The sequence below is a fragment of the Pteropus medius genome, unplaced genomic scaffold (genome assembly GCF_902729225.1).
Source record: "Pteropus medius unplaced genomic scaffold, Ma_sr-lr_union100, whole genome shotgun sequence".
Taxonomy (NCBI): Eukaryota; Metazoa; Chordata; class Mammalia; order Chiroptera; family Pteropodidae; genus Pteropus; species Pteropus medius.
The window spans coordinates 8,685,784-8,702,162 of record NW_024349224.1 but is presented as its reverse complement, the minus strand read 5'-3'; the positions used below and the strand labels follow the sequence as shown (position 1 = coordinate 8,702,162).

General features: G+C 51.5%; 1 protein-coding gene across 1 annotated transcript in view; it reads left to right on the top strand.

Annotated features, from left to right (window-relative positions):
* CNGB1 (cyclic nucleotide gated channel subunit beta 1) overlaps positions 1 to 16,227 on the top strand; it is a 54,345-nt gene extending 38,118 nt beyond the window's left edge. Inside the window, exons 23-30 of the mRNA XM_039881091.1 lie at positions 2,592 to 2,733; positions 3,444 to 3,603; positions 5,428 to 5,525; positions 5,625 to 5,708; positions 8,089 to 8,207; positions 8,407 to 8,553; positions 13,107 to 13,323; positions 15,676 to 16,227. Of these exons, the coding sequence (XP_039737025.1) occupies positions 2,592 to 2,733; positions 3,444 to 3,603; positions 5,428 to 5,525; positions 5,625 to 5,708; positions 8,089 to 8,207; positions 8,407 to 8,553; positions 13,107 to 13,323; positions 15,676 to 16,227 (1,519 nt within the window). The remainder of the gene's footprint in view (positions 1 to 2,591; positions 2,734 to 3,443; positions 3,604 to 5,427; positions 5,526 to 5,624; positions 5,709 to 8,088; positions 8,208 to 8,406; positions 8,554 to 13,106; positions 13,324 to 15,675) is intronic.
* Positions 16,228 to 16,379: the final 152 nt, after the last annotated feature.

The window sequence follows — 16,379 nt, the reverse complement described above, 5'->3', positions numbered from 1 at the left end:
ATCTCAGAGAGACAGCTGACGGGAGGATGGGCTGGGAGGACAGGTAGGAAGAAGCAGAGGAACCAATTAGGGGGACACTGGTCTGTCCGTGAGAGCAGGACAAAAGGTTTTTGTGATGAGGGGAAGGGAGGGCAGTGTGGGAAGACGAGAAGCCCATGGGGTCAAGGTTGGGGATGAGCCCAGAGATTCAGAGCACAGGCTTGAGGAGCAGGAGTCCAGGCTGGGACTCCTGGAGCTGCCACTTGCTAGCAGGAAACAGGTCACCTGTCTTCTCTGGGCCTCAGTTTCCCAACCTGCAGAATGGGGCTGATCATGGAGCCCTCACCTCGATGAGGCAACTGAGGATTCTGTGCCTCCGAGTCCCTGGCCCAGTGCCAGGCCTTCCTGGACACTCAGCCAGCCGTGGTGACCAAGAGATGGATTACAATAACTTTCATCTCAGGGGGGCCCTACCTTGGGCTGGGCTGTGCCCACTGGTGACACAAAATGTTCTCAATACAGCTGTCAGTACTTTGACCTCCTCCACATACTTGCTTCCAAGTGAGCACTAGAACAGGCCGTCCCTTGTGTCCAAGGTGGCTTCTTTGTGGAGTGATCATTCATCTCGGTATGGATGCCCCAACCTTGGCCGCAGTGGCCATCAGTGTCTGCTGCCTTCTGCAGTGGGCCTGTGCTCTGAGGGACACTCACACCTGTAGACACATGTCCCAGAGTCCGGGGCAGCCCCGGCAGGCAGGAGGGGAATAGGACATGGACCGAGGGGCAGCAATGGAAACAGGGTCAGAGCCTAATACCCCTGTATCACCAGTGGCCCTGTTCTCTGTTCCCCTCTGCTGAACCCACCTGCAGCCCTGCTCCTGAGCCCATGACAGACCATTCATCCATCCATTCATTCATCCATCCATCCATCCATCCATCATCATCCATCCATCCATTCATCCATTCATCCATCCATTCATCCATCCATTCATCCATCCATTCATCCATTCATCCATCCATTCATTCATCTCGCAAGGGGGCAGAGAGAGGACTCAAAGAGCTCTTCTAAGTGAAGGGAAGGACAGAAACTATTCATTAAACCTTGCTCTGTGTACCTGAGTAAGGCCATGACCCTGGGACTCAATTTTCTTATCTGCAAAATGAGAGTAGTGTTACATTCAGATTTCTTGTGAGGAATATTAAACTAATGTGTGTAATTTGTCCAGTTCATGCCTGGACAGGAGTCAGTGACCCCATTTCCTGGTTATGGTCATTCTTATGGAGAAGTCAGCATACCAGAAAAGGGGTTCTTAGCCTGGGGTTCAGAGACTCCCCCCTACCCCTAGAAATTGGAGCTGAATTTTGAGGGCATACTGGTTTTTCTAAGGAAAAGTTCCTGACTTTTCTTAGATTCTCAAGAAATTCTGTGCCCCAACAAGCTCAGGACCCACATCCTGGGGCTGGGCTTGGCATTTCTGTCATGGGCAGGCCTGGGGAGGTGTGGCAAGCAGGGAAAGGGAAATCTGTCTTGTCGAGGACTTCCTTCTGCAAGGCCCTCGGGAGCTCTTGATGCTTGGTAGTGGGGAGACACACTTTCTTGACGGTGCTACTCTTTCCCAAATGAAATCCTACAGGGAACCCCAAAATAAGCCCAAAGCACTGGTAGTGGAGGAGGGTCCCTCAAGAAGCCCAATATCGTGGATTACAATAACTTTCAAAATAGTGACTGTCTGTGGAGCGCTGGCTATGGGCCGAGGACTTGGGGACCCAAGTGCCTACATATCTGGGTCCTTTATCCTGCTCTGCGTGTACCCAGCCTGGGGCTTGTAGGGGTCCCCACATACCTAGCACAGCAGAAGACTTTGGGGAGGCCCCTAAGATGTGCCATGCCAGTGAAAGGTTCCTCCCACCAGAAAGGGTTTGGGGGAAGATGGAGGTGTGTGGGCATCTCTCTGTTTTCTTTCTGTCTGTGGCTCAGCAGCACCCATGCCCGGCTCCCAGACAGCACCCAGCTCAGCCCCACACACAGTCTGGTGGCCAGGACCGGTATGATGGAGGGCTTAATGGCAGGCCTGGGCTGTCCCTCTGGACCGCTCCTGTGTGCCTTCGTGGGAGGACAGGAAGGCTCAGGAAAGCAGGCTGGATTTCCCGTCTCTTAGTCCTGCTGACCCCACCCTTTGCTGACCCCCGGGAGGGAGCAGCCTGAAGGTGTGGACGGGTGTATGAGGGACTCTTGCTGCTTCGTGATGAGACAAGCTTGGGCACTTCCTGGGCTTTTTAGCACACAGTAGGACCGCATCACCCATGCCTCCTTTCCCAATGGTTCACATGCCTGCGTCAAGGGGTGACAGCTCAGGGAAGCAGACGATCCCCTGGGTTCTACTCCCAGCTCTGGAACTTGCCAGTGGGTGACCACGGGTGTTCCCTTCCCCTTTTGGGGCCTTGGTTTCACCATCTGTAACTAGCCGCTGCAGGCGTGAGAGGCTGTCTTGCACTTCTAAGCTGTACAGGGCTTTCTTTCTCGCACAGCGCACATCTGTCAGAGCCAGGCCACCCAGGGGCGGCAGGGTGGGGTCTGTGACGACTGAGCGCCCTTCCTCTTCTTTCTCTAGCTACATTCGCTGTTACTACTGGGCTGTGAAGACCCTCATCACCATTGGTGGGCTGCCCGACCCCAAGACGCTCTTTGAAATTGTCTTCCAGCTGCTGAATTATTTCACAGGCGTCTTCGCTTTCTCCGTGATGATCGGACAGGTAGCTGGGTCTCTAGTCTGGCTTCCCACCCACCTGCCTGCAGCGCCCCTTTCCTTCCCCCTGCTGCCAGAAATGTCCTCATCTGTGCCAATGCCTGTTAGACTATGTGGGAAGAAGCACTGGACTTGAGTCAGGAGCCTGGAGCTGTGGGACCTGCCGGGTGATGGGGGTCTGAGTCCCGTTCCCTCTGAGGTTGCTTCCGTTTGAGATGTCAGTGCCTTTGGAACACCCTGGAAAGCTGGGCTAAATGGCTTTCTGCCAAGGCTGCAGGTTTGGGCTGTTCCCTAGGAGAGAAATCCCTGGGGGTTTCTGGTGTGCTGGGGGCACATCTCACATTTTAGTCAGTGCAGAAGGTGACAATCGAATTACCTCTGAGGAGCCCCGTCCTGAGGACTGGTATACTGGGTGCATATTTCCTTCAGGGTGGGGTCAAAGTGGCCTCTGACACAGAGGGGCCACGTTATACCAGAGTTGGCCTAGCCCAGAGAAGTGTTCCCTCCTTGTGAGACCTCTGAGGGGCCAGAAGACTCACCCTGCTCATCCCCTGTCCTCACTGGACAGAGTGTCCCTTTCTCTTGATCTCCTCTACCGCCTCGAACACGCACCCCGGTCTGCGTAAAGTAAATGTGCCCATGACACATGTCCCCAAAGCCCAAGCAATGGCCCCGCTCTGACCCAGTGGCTTAGTTGACCTGTCCCCTTGTCCCTAGATGAGAGACGTGGTGGGGGCCGCCACCGCAGGGCAGACCTACTACCGCAGCTGCATGGACAGCACGGTGAAGTACATGAACTTCTACAAGATCCCCAGGTCCGTGCAGAACCGCGTCAAGACCTGGTACGAGTACACCTGGCACTCCCAAGGCATGCTGGGTAAGCCCCCTCCTGCCCCACGCTGTGCTTCCTGGGCCCTGCGCCCATCCTGGGTCCCTGAAACCTGAGCTCTGGGGCCTCTCTTGGCTGTGGCCCCTATGTGTAAGTGAGAGGAGCCTAGGGAGGCCTGCAAGGTGTCCGGAGCTGGGCCACCAGGAGACCCTGGCGACTTGAGAGACTTGTCTTCTGGACACCTGCCCACCTCACTTCACGCACCTTGAAATGCATGCGCATCGGAGATGAAGTCAGGAGAGAAGGAAGAACGTCTCTCTCTCTCTCTCTTTATATATATATATACATATATATATATATGTGTGTATATATATATATATATATACATACATATATATATACACACACATAGTTTATATATATATAATTTATATATATACATAATTTATATATATTTATATATATGATTTTTTTCTTTGTGAATTTGTTGATGTTATGCTTTGCTTCTGAAATTATTTGGCTACAACAATGCATTTAATTCACCACCGTTTTTGCTTTCTTGTCCATGATGGATGTGTGTGCTCAGTAATTATTAAAAGTGGGAGAATCTTACCTGGAAATTATTTCCAAATGTAATGAAGTTTTCATGGATTCTAAATGGAACTCTTAATTAAATCTGAATATGCTAATTATATGTTAATTGAAAAATTTCCAGTTTCTTTTTCATTTTGGGAGCTGGTGATTTTGTTTGCAAAGTCTGGACATTGTTTTGGAGGCCTCTGAAAAGCCTACAGGCCACTGGCACTTAGAGCCCCACACTCCCTCAGCCAAATAAAGGGGCTCCACTGCCTCCACGGGGTTCTCTCTGGTCTCAGAGAAGCCACACTTCAGCCCCAAGGTCTCCTGAGCAGGGGGCGTTGGCAAGTCTGCGGACGTTGAGTGTTAGAATCTTCATTCTAACATGCCTTGTAGACTGGATCATGTGACTACAGTCTCTGAGGCATGTTCACATCCATTGCCTCAGTTCTGTTGACAGCCTTGTGACAGCTGTACTGTTGCCCCCTTTCGCAGGGGTGCATATTTAAGGCCCCTAGAGGGCCCCGACCTGCCCAGGCCCGCCCAGAGCTTACATCCGTAGATAATCACCGTGCAGTGGGTGGGGCACCAGGGCTGGGATCAGGCAGTGCATTTCCTGTCTCCAGCTACCAACATTCATTCCATGCCAGGCTCTCTTCTGGGCACCACATGGCGACACAACAGAAGGCCCTGCTCTCCTGGGACAGGCTCTGGGGCCCCATGACCTGGGTGGGATCCTGAGTCTGTCTCCCTGGGCCATGTGGCCGTGGGCAAGTCACTGCCTTCCCGAGCCTCCTTTCCTTGTCTGTAAAGTGGGGCTTCTAGTAGTAAGCCCCTCTTGGGTTGCTGGAAGAATTGAATAAAGTCATCTTTGTAAAGCACTCTGTAGAAACAGTGCTCAAAATACTTTAGCTAACGTCCTTCTAACAGCGTGAGTAGGGAAGATGGCTCGCTAACAAGCTGTCGCAACAAAGGGTATGATGAGAGCTACAGCACAGGGACTGCTCCCATCACAGCTGGGTAGGGGATCTCAAGGGAGGGCTTCCCGGAGGAACCCTTAGCGATGGTTTCTGAAGAACGAGCGGGAATTAGCCTGCTCAGTAAGGTGCATAAGCGAGTTCCCAGCAGAGGGAACGGCATCTGGGAAGGGGAGAGAGGGCGCTCCCCCAATCCAGCGTGGTTCTGGGTGGCAGAGGAAAGGTGTGGCTGGGGCCAGCCAGTGCAGTACAGACGCGGCCCACGTGCCGGAGAGGGGCCTGGCTGTGCCTGTGACACCCGCCGCGGTCTCATCTGCAGATGAGTCAGAGCTGATGGTGCAGCTTCCAGACAAGATGCGGCTGGACCTTGCCATCGACGTGAACTATGACATCGTGAGCAAAGTGGCGCTCTTCCAGGTATGGCCCTCCCAGCGCCCTCCCTCTCAGGGCTCCGGGAGGCCCCGAGCCCACACCTCCTTCCGAATTGAGACTCTTTTCCTCTCCTCTCGGGCACAGGGCTGTGACCGACAGATGATCTTTGACATGCTGAAGCGGCTTCGCTCTGTCGTCTACCTGCCCAATGACTACGTTTGCAAGAAGGTGAGTGGCTGAAGGCAGCTACAATGTGGCTTGGATGTACTGGCTCAGTGAGGTTTGCGGGGTGGGGGGGTGGGCAGAGCAGAATTGCCGGAGAGGGAGGGGGCGGCTGCGGCTCTGAGCGCTGGGCAGCTGGCCCACAGCTCCAGGTTGTTTGGCACAAGTTGGCTTTGTCCAGCTCCAGGCATGGAACTCTGATGAGCCTGAGGCTTTGCTCCCTGGACATGGGACCATGAAGGTCAGGATGAAGAACCCCACTTTACAGAAAAGGAAAGTGAGGAGCCTACACAGGGGCAGGGCCTTGACTGTGTAGGTGGAGCTGCTTCCTGGTCTTGGTCCTGTAATCGGGAGAAGGGGGTGGGAGGAGGAATGGAACAGAGGTTGCAAACTGGTGGCCCCAGCACAAGAGCCGGGCTGAAGGTGTTTGTGATTCGCTTTTTGTTTTTGTTTTGTCTAATCTTAAAAAAAAAAAGTTGAATAAGGCCTCAACCTTGAAAAATAGAAGGTTTTACACAAAAATCCAGATTTCTGGCTGAAAACGGAAAATCTGCTAACACCGAAACCTACCTTCCCAAATAGCAAGAGTCAGCTTGGAGGGTGGAGAAGAGACTGCCCTTCATGGGGACATCATGCTGTCTCCTGACACCACGCGCCCCCCGCCCCCCACATACCAGACCCCCTTTACTCCTTCACACCACCCACCTGATCCTGGAAAACATTTGCATTTGAATCCTGGGGCTAGACAGTGTCTAGGGCCCTTTCTCCTCCCACTCTTTGGGATTCAAGGTGAGACCAAGGTCACTTGGTAAGGAGTGGTTGGATGTGGGGCAACAGGAACCAGGTTTCAAGCCTCTTGTTACAGAGCTGTTAATAAGGCCACTGTGTATGTTGGGGTGAAAATATTGGCCATGCAACCCTGGTAAGACTCGGGAGCCACCAGCTCAAGAAGGCCCCCGTTTCCAAGTTGCCTGCTTCAGCGAAGTTTCTGGATGCAGAGAGCTGGGGGAAGAAGGGGAAAATGTGCTGTCGGTGAATGAGAATTTAAAGCTGCAGCTTAGAGGCCAAGAAGGGTTTGGGTGCAACAGAGTGATTCATCTGGCATTGGAGCTACTTCCTAGCTGTGCAGCCTCGGGGAAATGGCTTGCCCTCTCTGAGTCTCTCTGTTCTCATGTATAAAGTAGGGATTGTGAAAGTATCTCCCTCATGGGTTGGTTGTGCCTGGCACAGAGTAGGTGCCATTGCACCCGCTCTCATCCCTGTGGGTGATGTAGAATTCGCTTCACATTAGGAAAAGTGAATCAGTTTGTTGGGAAGTTCGCAGTGGAAAGCTGAAGCGAGTACTTGGTGAGCATGTGTGAATGGCGCCCTCTGCTGTCTAGTTTTGCTCTGCGATGATTTTACGGAGACAGCCCCAGGCCGCCCCACTTAACCACCCCCCAGGCTGGTGAGTGAAGTGAGGGGGAGCTCTTTAAGCCCCTCATACTTCAGCCCTATGTCAAATTGGACACTGAAACAGGGAAACCAAACTTTCTTCCTTTTTGTGAAGAAGATCATGCGTGTGTGAGGTACCCAGGAAATGTTTGTCAAATGAATCAAAAGTGTAGTCATCTTGATCTGTCCTTGGTCTCTTGCCCTTTAAACATGGCAGGTGAGACAAGTAGTAGACCAGGCAAGGGCCTGCGAGGCCATGAGGACAGGAAGGTGTGTGGCAGACTGGGTATTTCTGATTGTAGTCCAAAGCAAGCTACTCATTCATTCACTCATTCGCTCATTCGATTTAATTTGGGATTAAGACCATTGTATTAGTTTGCTATGGCTGCAGTAACAAGGCACCACAAACTGGGTGACTCAAACAACAGAGCTGTACATCTTACAGCTCTGGAAGCTAGAAGTCCAAGATCAAGGTGTCCGTAGGGTTGGTTCCTTCTGCTCCAGAACTCTCTCATTGTAAGGGCTGGGTATTTTGGTTCTTGTTATTATTCCTACTTCAGTTGGAAAACGCTATTCGAACCCCTGATGTGATATGTGCTGGACACAGAGATCGGTTCACTGTATGAAGCACTGCTAGATTTTCCGTCGGCGTGTATAATTGGGAATTTGCAGAATACCATTACACCTGCCCATTACATCTAGCACTTGCCTGATCATCACCCCCCTGACATTAACTCCTCACCGTAATCCTGCAGTTAGGCAGGCCAGGGGGTGGTGACTTTCTCCAATCAAGATGGGGAGACACAGGCCCCGCCACACACACAAAGTGTGCAGCAGAGCTGGACCCCGGTGCAGGTTCCTCCGTGCCGTGCCCCAGCCTCTGGGCTCAGCCCTGCTGCTTCTGTGGCCGCTTTTGGCGATGGCAGAGGGACTCGCCCCTTCTCTGTTTCAGGGGGAGATAGGCCGCGAGATGTACATCATCCAGGCGGGGCAAGTACAGGTCTTGGGTGGCCCCGACGGGAAGTCTGTGCTGGTGACGCTGAAAGTCGGATCTGTGTTTGGAGAAATAAGGTCAGAGGGGACCTGGGGTGAAGGGAGGGGATCTGGGCAAAGGCTGGGGAAGCGGGCGGGATGGCCAGTGGGCGGGACCATGTCCTCAAGGGCCCTTTGGATGCAGCCCTGGCATCTGCCGACACAGTGGAGGTGAAGATTTTAGTGTGGTTAGAACTGCAGCTTCCGAAGGTCTCACCTCCCTCCCGTCTTGCCCCAGCTTGCTGGCTGTTGGGGGCGGGAATCGGCGCACTGCCAACGTGGTGGCTCACGGGTTTACCAACCTCTTCATTCTGGATAAGAAGGACCTGAATGAAATTTTGGTGCATTATCCTGAGTCTCAGAAGTTACTCCGGAAGAAGGCCAGGTACATTCTTCTTTTAATTAAAAAAAAAAAATCCATATAGATATTTCAATGTGCATTTCTTAAAGACTGAAAAGCTCTCTTTCATAAGTGTAGTACCTTTGTCAAATCAGGAAATTCAGTAGTGAAACAGTACCAGGATCTCATCCCTGATCCGTAGTCGAATTTTGCTAATTGTCCCAATAGCGTCTTTTATAGACTTTCTCTCCTTCTGCCCCCATTGTGCTGTGTTGCCACATACTTTTCATCTCTTCGATGTGGAATCAGAGTTCCTCAGCCTTTTCCTATCTTTGATGACTTCAACTGCTTTGAAGAGGGCAGGCCGGTTATTTTGTACATGTCCCCTCAGTTTAGGGTTATCTGATGTTTTCTTGGGATGACACTTTTGACAGGAATCACTGAGAGGCGATGCTGTGTCGTCCGTGCCGTGTGTGGAGAGGCACACGATGCCGGTGTTTCCGGCGCCGATGATTTTTACTTTGATCCCTTGGTTAAAGCCTCTGCGCTCTAACATTACTATTTCTTTTTTCTATGTCATTCGTGAGTAATGAATGGGGAGTCACTTTGAGACTGTATAGACCTCCCGTTTCTCATCAAACTGTCGCTCGCTGCTTTCAGTGTCCACTGGGGGTTCCTTACAATGATTACAAAGGGGCTTGCAGAGTGGGCGTTTTCTTACTCTATTATGCCTCCTGCATTCATTAGCTCACATTCTACTGTAAGGGAGAGCTTTCTCTCCACTCCCATTTATTTATTTATTTATTTATTTATTTATTTATTTATTTATTTATTTATTTATTTGTCTCTTTGTATCATTATGGATTCACTTCCTTCCATGAATATCCTGTTACTATGATTATTTTCATGTTCCAGTTGTTCCCCTAGTGGGTGCCTCTTCAGGATGGCTCTAGGGACCTTTGTGATATCCAGTCATATTTTGGTGTTTACTTGCTTGCAGGCGCAATAAGACACCCTGGGCCCCTCTTGTACTTTTCCTGCTACATCCCTGGAAATGGCCATCGCTCCAAGGAGCCTTGATTCCTTTTAGAGGGGAATGGTGGTTAGAAACCCACATCTGAGTTCCATATGCACCCATTGCTAAAGGGGTGCTACTAGGCCTCCAAAGTGGACAGAGCTGAGAGATAACACCCACATACCCACATCTGTAGGGAAGAGCATGCGAGGCAGAGGGAGCAGCATGTGCAAAGGCCCTGAGGAGGTGCAGGCTCGGTGTGTGTGCAGACTGGCAAGAAAATGAACATAGTGTGATATGGGATGGGAGAAGCCGAGGGGACGAGATTAGCTAGGGCTTTGTAGGTAAAGCCTTGTAATGGCTCTGGCTTTTATTCTAAGGGAGATGGGAGTTCTGCAGGGTTTTATACAGCAGAGTGACTTATTGTGACTTAGATTTTTACAGGATCGCTTTGGCAGCTCCCGGGTGAGTGGATATAGTGTTGACATTACAGCGTAACACACAAAAGGCACTGGGGTCTCCCAGGGAAGGAAGCTGTCCATCTTCCTTGGAGGCTCTTAGACAAGCCGCCGGGCCCTTCCAAAGGCCGTTCGACCTGAGCTTTTCCTTTGGAATCTGCCCACTTCCCCCTCCTCTGCAATGGGACAAGGAAGCATGGTCAATCTTCATGATTCATGGATTCTGTATTTGCAATCCACCTACTCACTAAAGTTTATTTGTAACCCCAAAGTCAACACTCAAGGGCTTTCCTGGTCATTAGCAGACATGCAGAGCAACGACAAATCTGTGAAGCCCAAGAGCAAGTTCCCAATGAGGATGAACAAGGGGGCATTCGATTCAGTTCATGCTGAAAACAAATGTCCTTCCACGGTCTATCATGTGCCACATTTTTCACATTTTTGTGATTTTTGTTGCTGATTTCACGATTAAAAATGGCCCCCGAGTATAGTGCTGAGTGCCATCTCATGCTCCTAAGGGAGAGAAGGCCGGGGCGGGCCTTCGTTCAGGCATGAGTTACAGAGCTGTTGGCCAGGAGTTCATTGTTAATGAATCAATAACATATGTTAAATAAGATGTCTTTAAACCGAAACACACACAAGATAAGGTTACGTATTGATCAGCTGATGAGAACGTTGAGAAGCACACAGATATCTAATCCTGTATTTCCCCCAGAAGCAATGGTTCAGTGGTCACTAATTCAGTGTTTGCAGGGACTTTACAGGACTTACCCAAATAATGAAAATCGACAGTTTATGTCTGACAACTGGCTCCAGGTCCCCTTCTCCCTGTAAGGGGATCGCTGTTTAGGAAAGCCACGCTCAGAGCTGTCGTCCCATTCCTCAGCTGAGTTTGGCGAGGGTTTGGCACATCGACCAGGATCCTGCAGAGGCCTGGCTCCTGACCAGCTGTGTGTGCTGGTCGAGGAAGCAGGAGGGGCTGATTCTCCCCAGAGGCTGGGTCTCTGGACAGGCAAGCTCGAGGACAGAGGCAGGGTGTCACATACAGGCTCTGCTCATCAAAGCGGGGACCTGGTCTGAGAAGCACAGGGCCTGAGTTGGTGAGAACCACATGTGGGATGCTGTCTACGCTCCCCACTTTGTGGGAGACCTGAGGAAGTGTGGTGCTCAGCTCTCCGTCATGGCCACTCCAAGAAATACGGCAAAAATGTCTCATGTGTGTCACCTCCTCCAGGAGGATGAATGCTTGATCCTAATTATAGTGAAATGCATGTCATCCGAAAATGAGGCTCAATTTCCTTAATCTGGAAATGTCCCAGCTGAATGTTTCAAAACAGAGATAGCCATTAGTAATCAGCAAAGGTCTGATAGATAGTTCTTTTGTGACATTTTAGTACCATGCTGAGTCTTCCTGCAGACTGATGTGCTATGAATTATGAACTCAAATAACACAGGTGACAGTGCTGGGCATGTAAGGGACCTCTGATGAATTATCATGTTTGTATTCTCCTGGGGAAGCCCCAGCTAGAAAATTCAAGTCTTGGGCAATTAATATCAATGTGCACAATTTAAATCCATTGTCTCTGATTAGATAAGCAGGCAGTAATGGCCTCATTTTTATACAAACAAGTTTTACTGGACCCTAATGAATGAATTTGCCAATTAGTAGTCTAGGTCCTCTAGATTACAGATGAAATTCATTTGTTCTTGAGCCAAACCACTCATCATATATTTGTAGCATGAAAAATTCCTTATAAAAGGCTGGGGCTCTGTTTGTTGGAAAATTCTATCCTTATTTAGAGAAACAGGGTGATATACTGCATTTAGTCTGGGTTGTTATTCTGTCTCTGCCACTTCCTAGCAATCTTGGGCATGTCACTCCTCCCAAGCCTTAGTTTCCCAAACTCTCAGGAGTAGTGTCCATGTCCAAGAAGATCATGACCACGATGTTGCTTTGCAGTCGTTAAGATCTGGGGCACTGAGGTCAGAAGTATCGATTTTAATTCCAGCTCTGCCACTTCCTAGCTGTGTGGCTTTGGGAAAGTTACTCACTCCCTCTGGACTTCCATATCCTTATTTGATATGAGGGAAAATAATAATACCTACCTGCGGATTACTGTGACACAGAGTGTATATCAGTTATCTATTACTGCTAACAATATTACCACAAATTTAGTAGCTGAAAACTACAAATATTTATTACCTCAGAATTTCTACAGGTCAGAAGTCTGGGGACTGCTGAGGAGGGTCCACTGTAAGGCTATAATCAAGTGTTGGCCAGAGCTGGGTCTCATCTCAAGTTTTACTGGGGAAGGACCTGTTTCCAGAGTTACGTCATCGTTGGCTGAATTCAGATCCTTGCGGTCGTAGGACTGAGGGCCTCAGTTCCTAGCTAGTTGTTGGCTGCTGGCCGCCCTCAGATTCTTGCCACGTTACCTCCCCCAATGTGGCTGCTTGCTTCATCAAGGCCAGCCACGGAGAGAGTCTCCTTGCCAGACAGAGATCACGATTCTACGCGGCATAATCGGCATAATCGCATCACCCTATGCTGTATGATCACCCTTGCTGTATGCTATTGGTTGAAAACAAGTCACATGTCCCACTCGCCCTCCAGGGGAGGGGATCACACAGAGGCATGAATACCAGGATAGGGATCACAGGGGCCACCAAATAGTGACTATAAAGGACTGAGCCCAGGGACTGACACAAATAGATGCTCAGTAAGTGCTGACGGTGGCGACGGTGTTAATGATGAAATGATAGCGATACAAAAGAAAAGCCAAAGGCTCTGGGCCCATTTTCATCTGGGCATCCTAGTTCTAATCCCATACATTAAAGTGACCTTTATTATTTCCTGTGAGACCTCAGAAAAGTCACTCGTCCCCTCTGAGCCTCTGTTTCCTCATCTCTAAGGTGCAGACCATAAGACCCACGTCATTATGGTTGCTCTGATCATTCAGTGAGGTGCTGTGCATGAAGCTCTTGGTGCTGTGCTTGTCTCAGAAAAGGCACTCAGAAATGGTTAGCCCAAGAGCCACCAGCGCACGACTCCAGCTCGAAGGGCACTGCACAGACAGGCCTCCCAGAGCGGGCTTGTGCTGATAGCGGACCCTGCTCGCTTTCAGGCGCATGCTGAGAAACAACAACAAGCCCAAGGAAAAGAGCGTGCTCATCCTTCCTCCCCGGGCCGGCACCCCCAAGCTCTTCAATGCTGCCCTGGCTGCGGCAGGAAAGATGGGTGCCAAGGGGGCAAAAGGCGGCCAGCTGGCCCACCTCAGGGCTCGACTCAAAGAACTGGCTGCGCTGGAGGCGGCTGCGAAACAGCAACAGTTGCTGGAACAGGTAATGCTGTCGTGACCCCTGCCACCCGTCCATTTCAATTACATGCCAGGAAGAAGGCCTGGGGGCCTCAGAGAGGGGACCACACTTTCAACTTTATATCGGTCCGGGCTCGTTTGGTTGCAAGCGATAGAAATGCAAGTGACGATACAAGCTCGAATTAGCTTAAGAACGTGGAATGTATTGGGCTGAGTCCTCGAAAAGTCTGGGCAAGGCTGGAGCCAAAAGCTCAAACGATTCAACAGGATAAGTTGTGCCATTCTGTGATCCCTGCTTTCCTACGGGATGGCTCCATTCCCAGGGTGTAATTCCCTAGGATTACACCCTCCTGGTTTGGCAACTCCAATAGAAAGAACCTCTTTTCCAGTAATTCCAGCAAAAGTCCCAGGGCTCACTGTCATTGGACAGATGTAGATCACATGTCAATTCCTGAGTCATTCGATGGAGTGCTCTGCAGAGGCCTGGTGGGAGGTGGATTCCGCAAAGGGAAGTCCTGGTGTAGTCAGAGAATGTCCCTCCCCAGATGACAGCGACGTTCTCATATTTAATGTTGTGTCTGTGACAATTTAAAAGATTTGAAAGAAAAACCAAGGCGACAGGCACAGCACTGACTGCCCCCACCCCCGTAAATCTACGGAGAATTTAAAAATTAGTTCTGGGAATTTTTTTCTGTGATTAATGCCAAGAATGCCAATTAGAACGATTGCATTAATTACGGCTGCTCATCATCGTCCTTTAGGGAGGCTGTGGGGAATGGGAGATGGGTTTAGGCAGGAGCTCAGTGGCTGGAAGGGGCAGCAGTATACATAAGAGATTTCAGAGTGAACCTAGACTCAATCCAGGCTGGTGTCAGAGTCCAGGGGACCCATCTAGAAGCCATGTGACAACAGGAGTCTGAAGAGTGATACCACAGTCACCTGGGGTTCCAAGTCTTCAGATGTAGACTACAGATTGAGGACAGACATGGTTGTCAAGGGCAGAGTCAAGCTGGCAAGTTGGGAGTCTCCAGGGCTGGCTGAGTGGACTTGAGCTCCAAGATTGACAGGCTTTATCTGTAATGGGCTCCTAGTGTTAGTTCTTCACCGAAGCAGCTTGGAGATGTGAATTAAATTTGCACGAGTGTTCCAATAAAAAGCATTTCCCCTGCAATTCAGAACCAGGGCAGAATGGCAGAGTGCAAGATGCTCTTAGATAGCTGTCCGAGACAAATGCCAGCTCTGTCCCTGCCAGCTCTGTGACCTGGGTAGCTCCTCAAGCCTTCTGAGACCCAGATTCCTCATGATTGCCACATGGGGTGGTAGACACGAGGCGGGATACCTTTGTTGAAAGCATTTTGAACGTGATGAACTTTCCCATGATTCCTCTGCTTCCATTTATAGCAGGATGCTTCAGGAAGTCCTATCATGGGCACCGTCTGGGCGTCCTGCCTTAGAAGTACATGGTTAGAGTTTAGAGTGGACAGGGGAGGGTGGAACAGGCGTGACAAACATGCAGAAACAGACAGAGGTCCCCCAAGCTGCCTCGGGTTCTAGGAGAGTCTTGTCCCCCCACCCCTACTTCCCTTTCTTCAACACCCTATGACTCGCGCAGACGTCAGGGGTCTCTGCTCCTCCCACACATGCCAACTGCTCTCACTTTAACTCACTGCCACCGCTTCAGGTGGGTCCTGGACAGCTGTGGACCACTGGGCCTCCAGGTCTGGGGGCTGCCCCCTCTGCAGTGTCCTTCTGTGCAGAGATGGGGTCAGATGGGGTCAGATAGGGCAGCGGGGGCCATGTGTATCCACAAAAGCTTGGGTTTTCACCCAATTTCCTACTGATGCACAGACCGTGGCCAGCATCCATGGGAACCCCATCGGCTGGAGGCTAAAGGAACCCACCGATTTCCCAAACATAGCGCTCAGCCCAACCTATTATTGCCAGTGGCACCCGGCCCAGTTGTCCCCGGGGCTGTCAGTCTTTGAGACATTCTGGAAAGTTTGCCAGGCCACAGCTGCTCCTGCCCTCATCAGCCTTTTCCTTGTTTGCTTGGAGTTTTTCTCATTCACCCAGGAGCACCAAACCCAGGGCAGGCAGGGCAGATCAGCTCAGCTTTGCAGAGGCCTTAGTGGAGATCCTGCCTGGTCACAGCCTCTCCTGCCACAGCTCAGGGGCGAGGCTCTATCCTTAAAAGGGCAACTTCACCCCACTTTCAGACCTGCAACCCTGATGTGGCCCCGCCCAGCCCCCCGCTGGTTAGACTGCACAGGCTGAGGCTCCACTGTGCTCCTCCGTGGGGGTCTGATCAGGGGAACAGGGATGCGTCCAACACCCCTGGATGTTCTCTGCCTCACGAGTCACCCTTTCCGGATTCCAGGCCAAGAGCTCGGAAGATGCTGCGGGAGAAGCGGGTTCGGCTGCCCAGGACCAGCCTGCACCTCCGGACCAGCCTGCACCCCGGACCAGCCTGCATCCATGGACCAGCCTGCACCCCCGGACCAGCCTGCATCCATGTAGACCAGCCTGCACCCCGGACCAGCCACCATCCGTGGACCAGCCTGCACCCCCGGACCAGCCTGCATCCCGGATAGCTGCATCCGTGGACCGGTCCTGCACCCCGGACAACCTGCACCCCGGACCATGCCATCCGTGGATCAGCCTGCACCCAGACCAGTCATCCTCGTTATGCACCCGGACCAGTCTGCACCCGGACCAGTCTGCACCTCGGACCAGTCTGCCCCGGACCATGACACACCCCAGACCAGCCTGCCCCGGACTGGTCTCAAGCGTAGCTTTGAGCTCTTCCTTACCTGCCTTCCCCGGGGGACCCGAGGAGCACTCGGTGCGGATCCACATGAGTCCGGGCGAGGACCCCGGTGAACAGGGCCTGTTGGAGGAAGTCTCGGAGGAGAAGAAGGAGGCCGAGTGAGGTGCCCGCCGCCCCACCGCTGAAACATCGGTCCGCAGTGGTGGTCTCGGTCACTCTCAATTAACCGCCCCACCGCCAACAGCCCTGCCCTGACATCAGCTTCTCCTGGGGCTGGTCTTGAAATCAGAAATTTCCTAGTGTTCGTGTCCCTA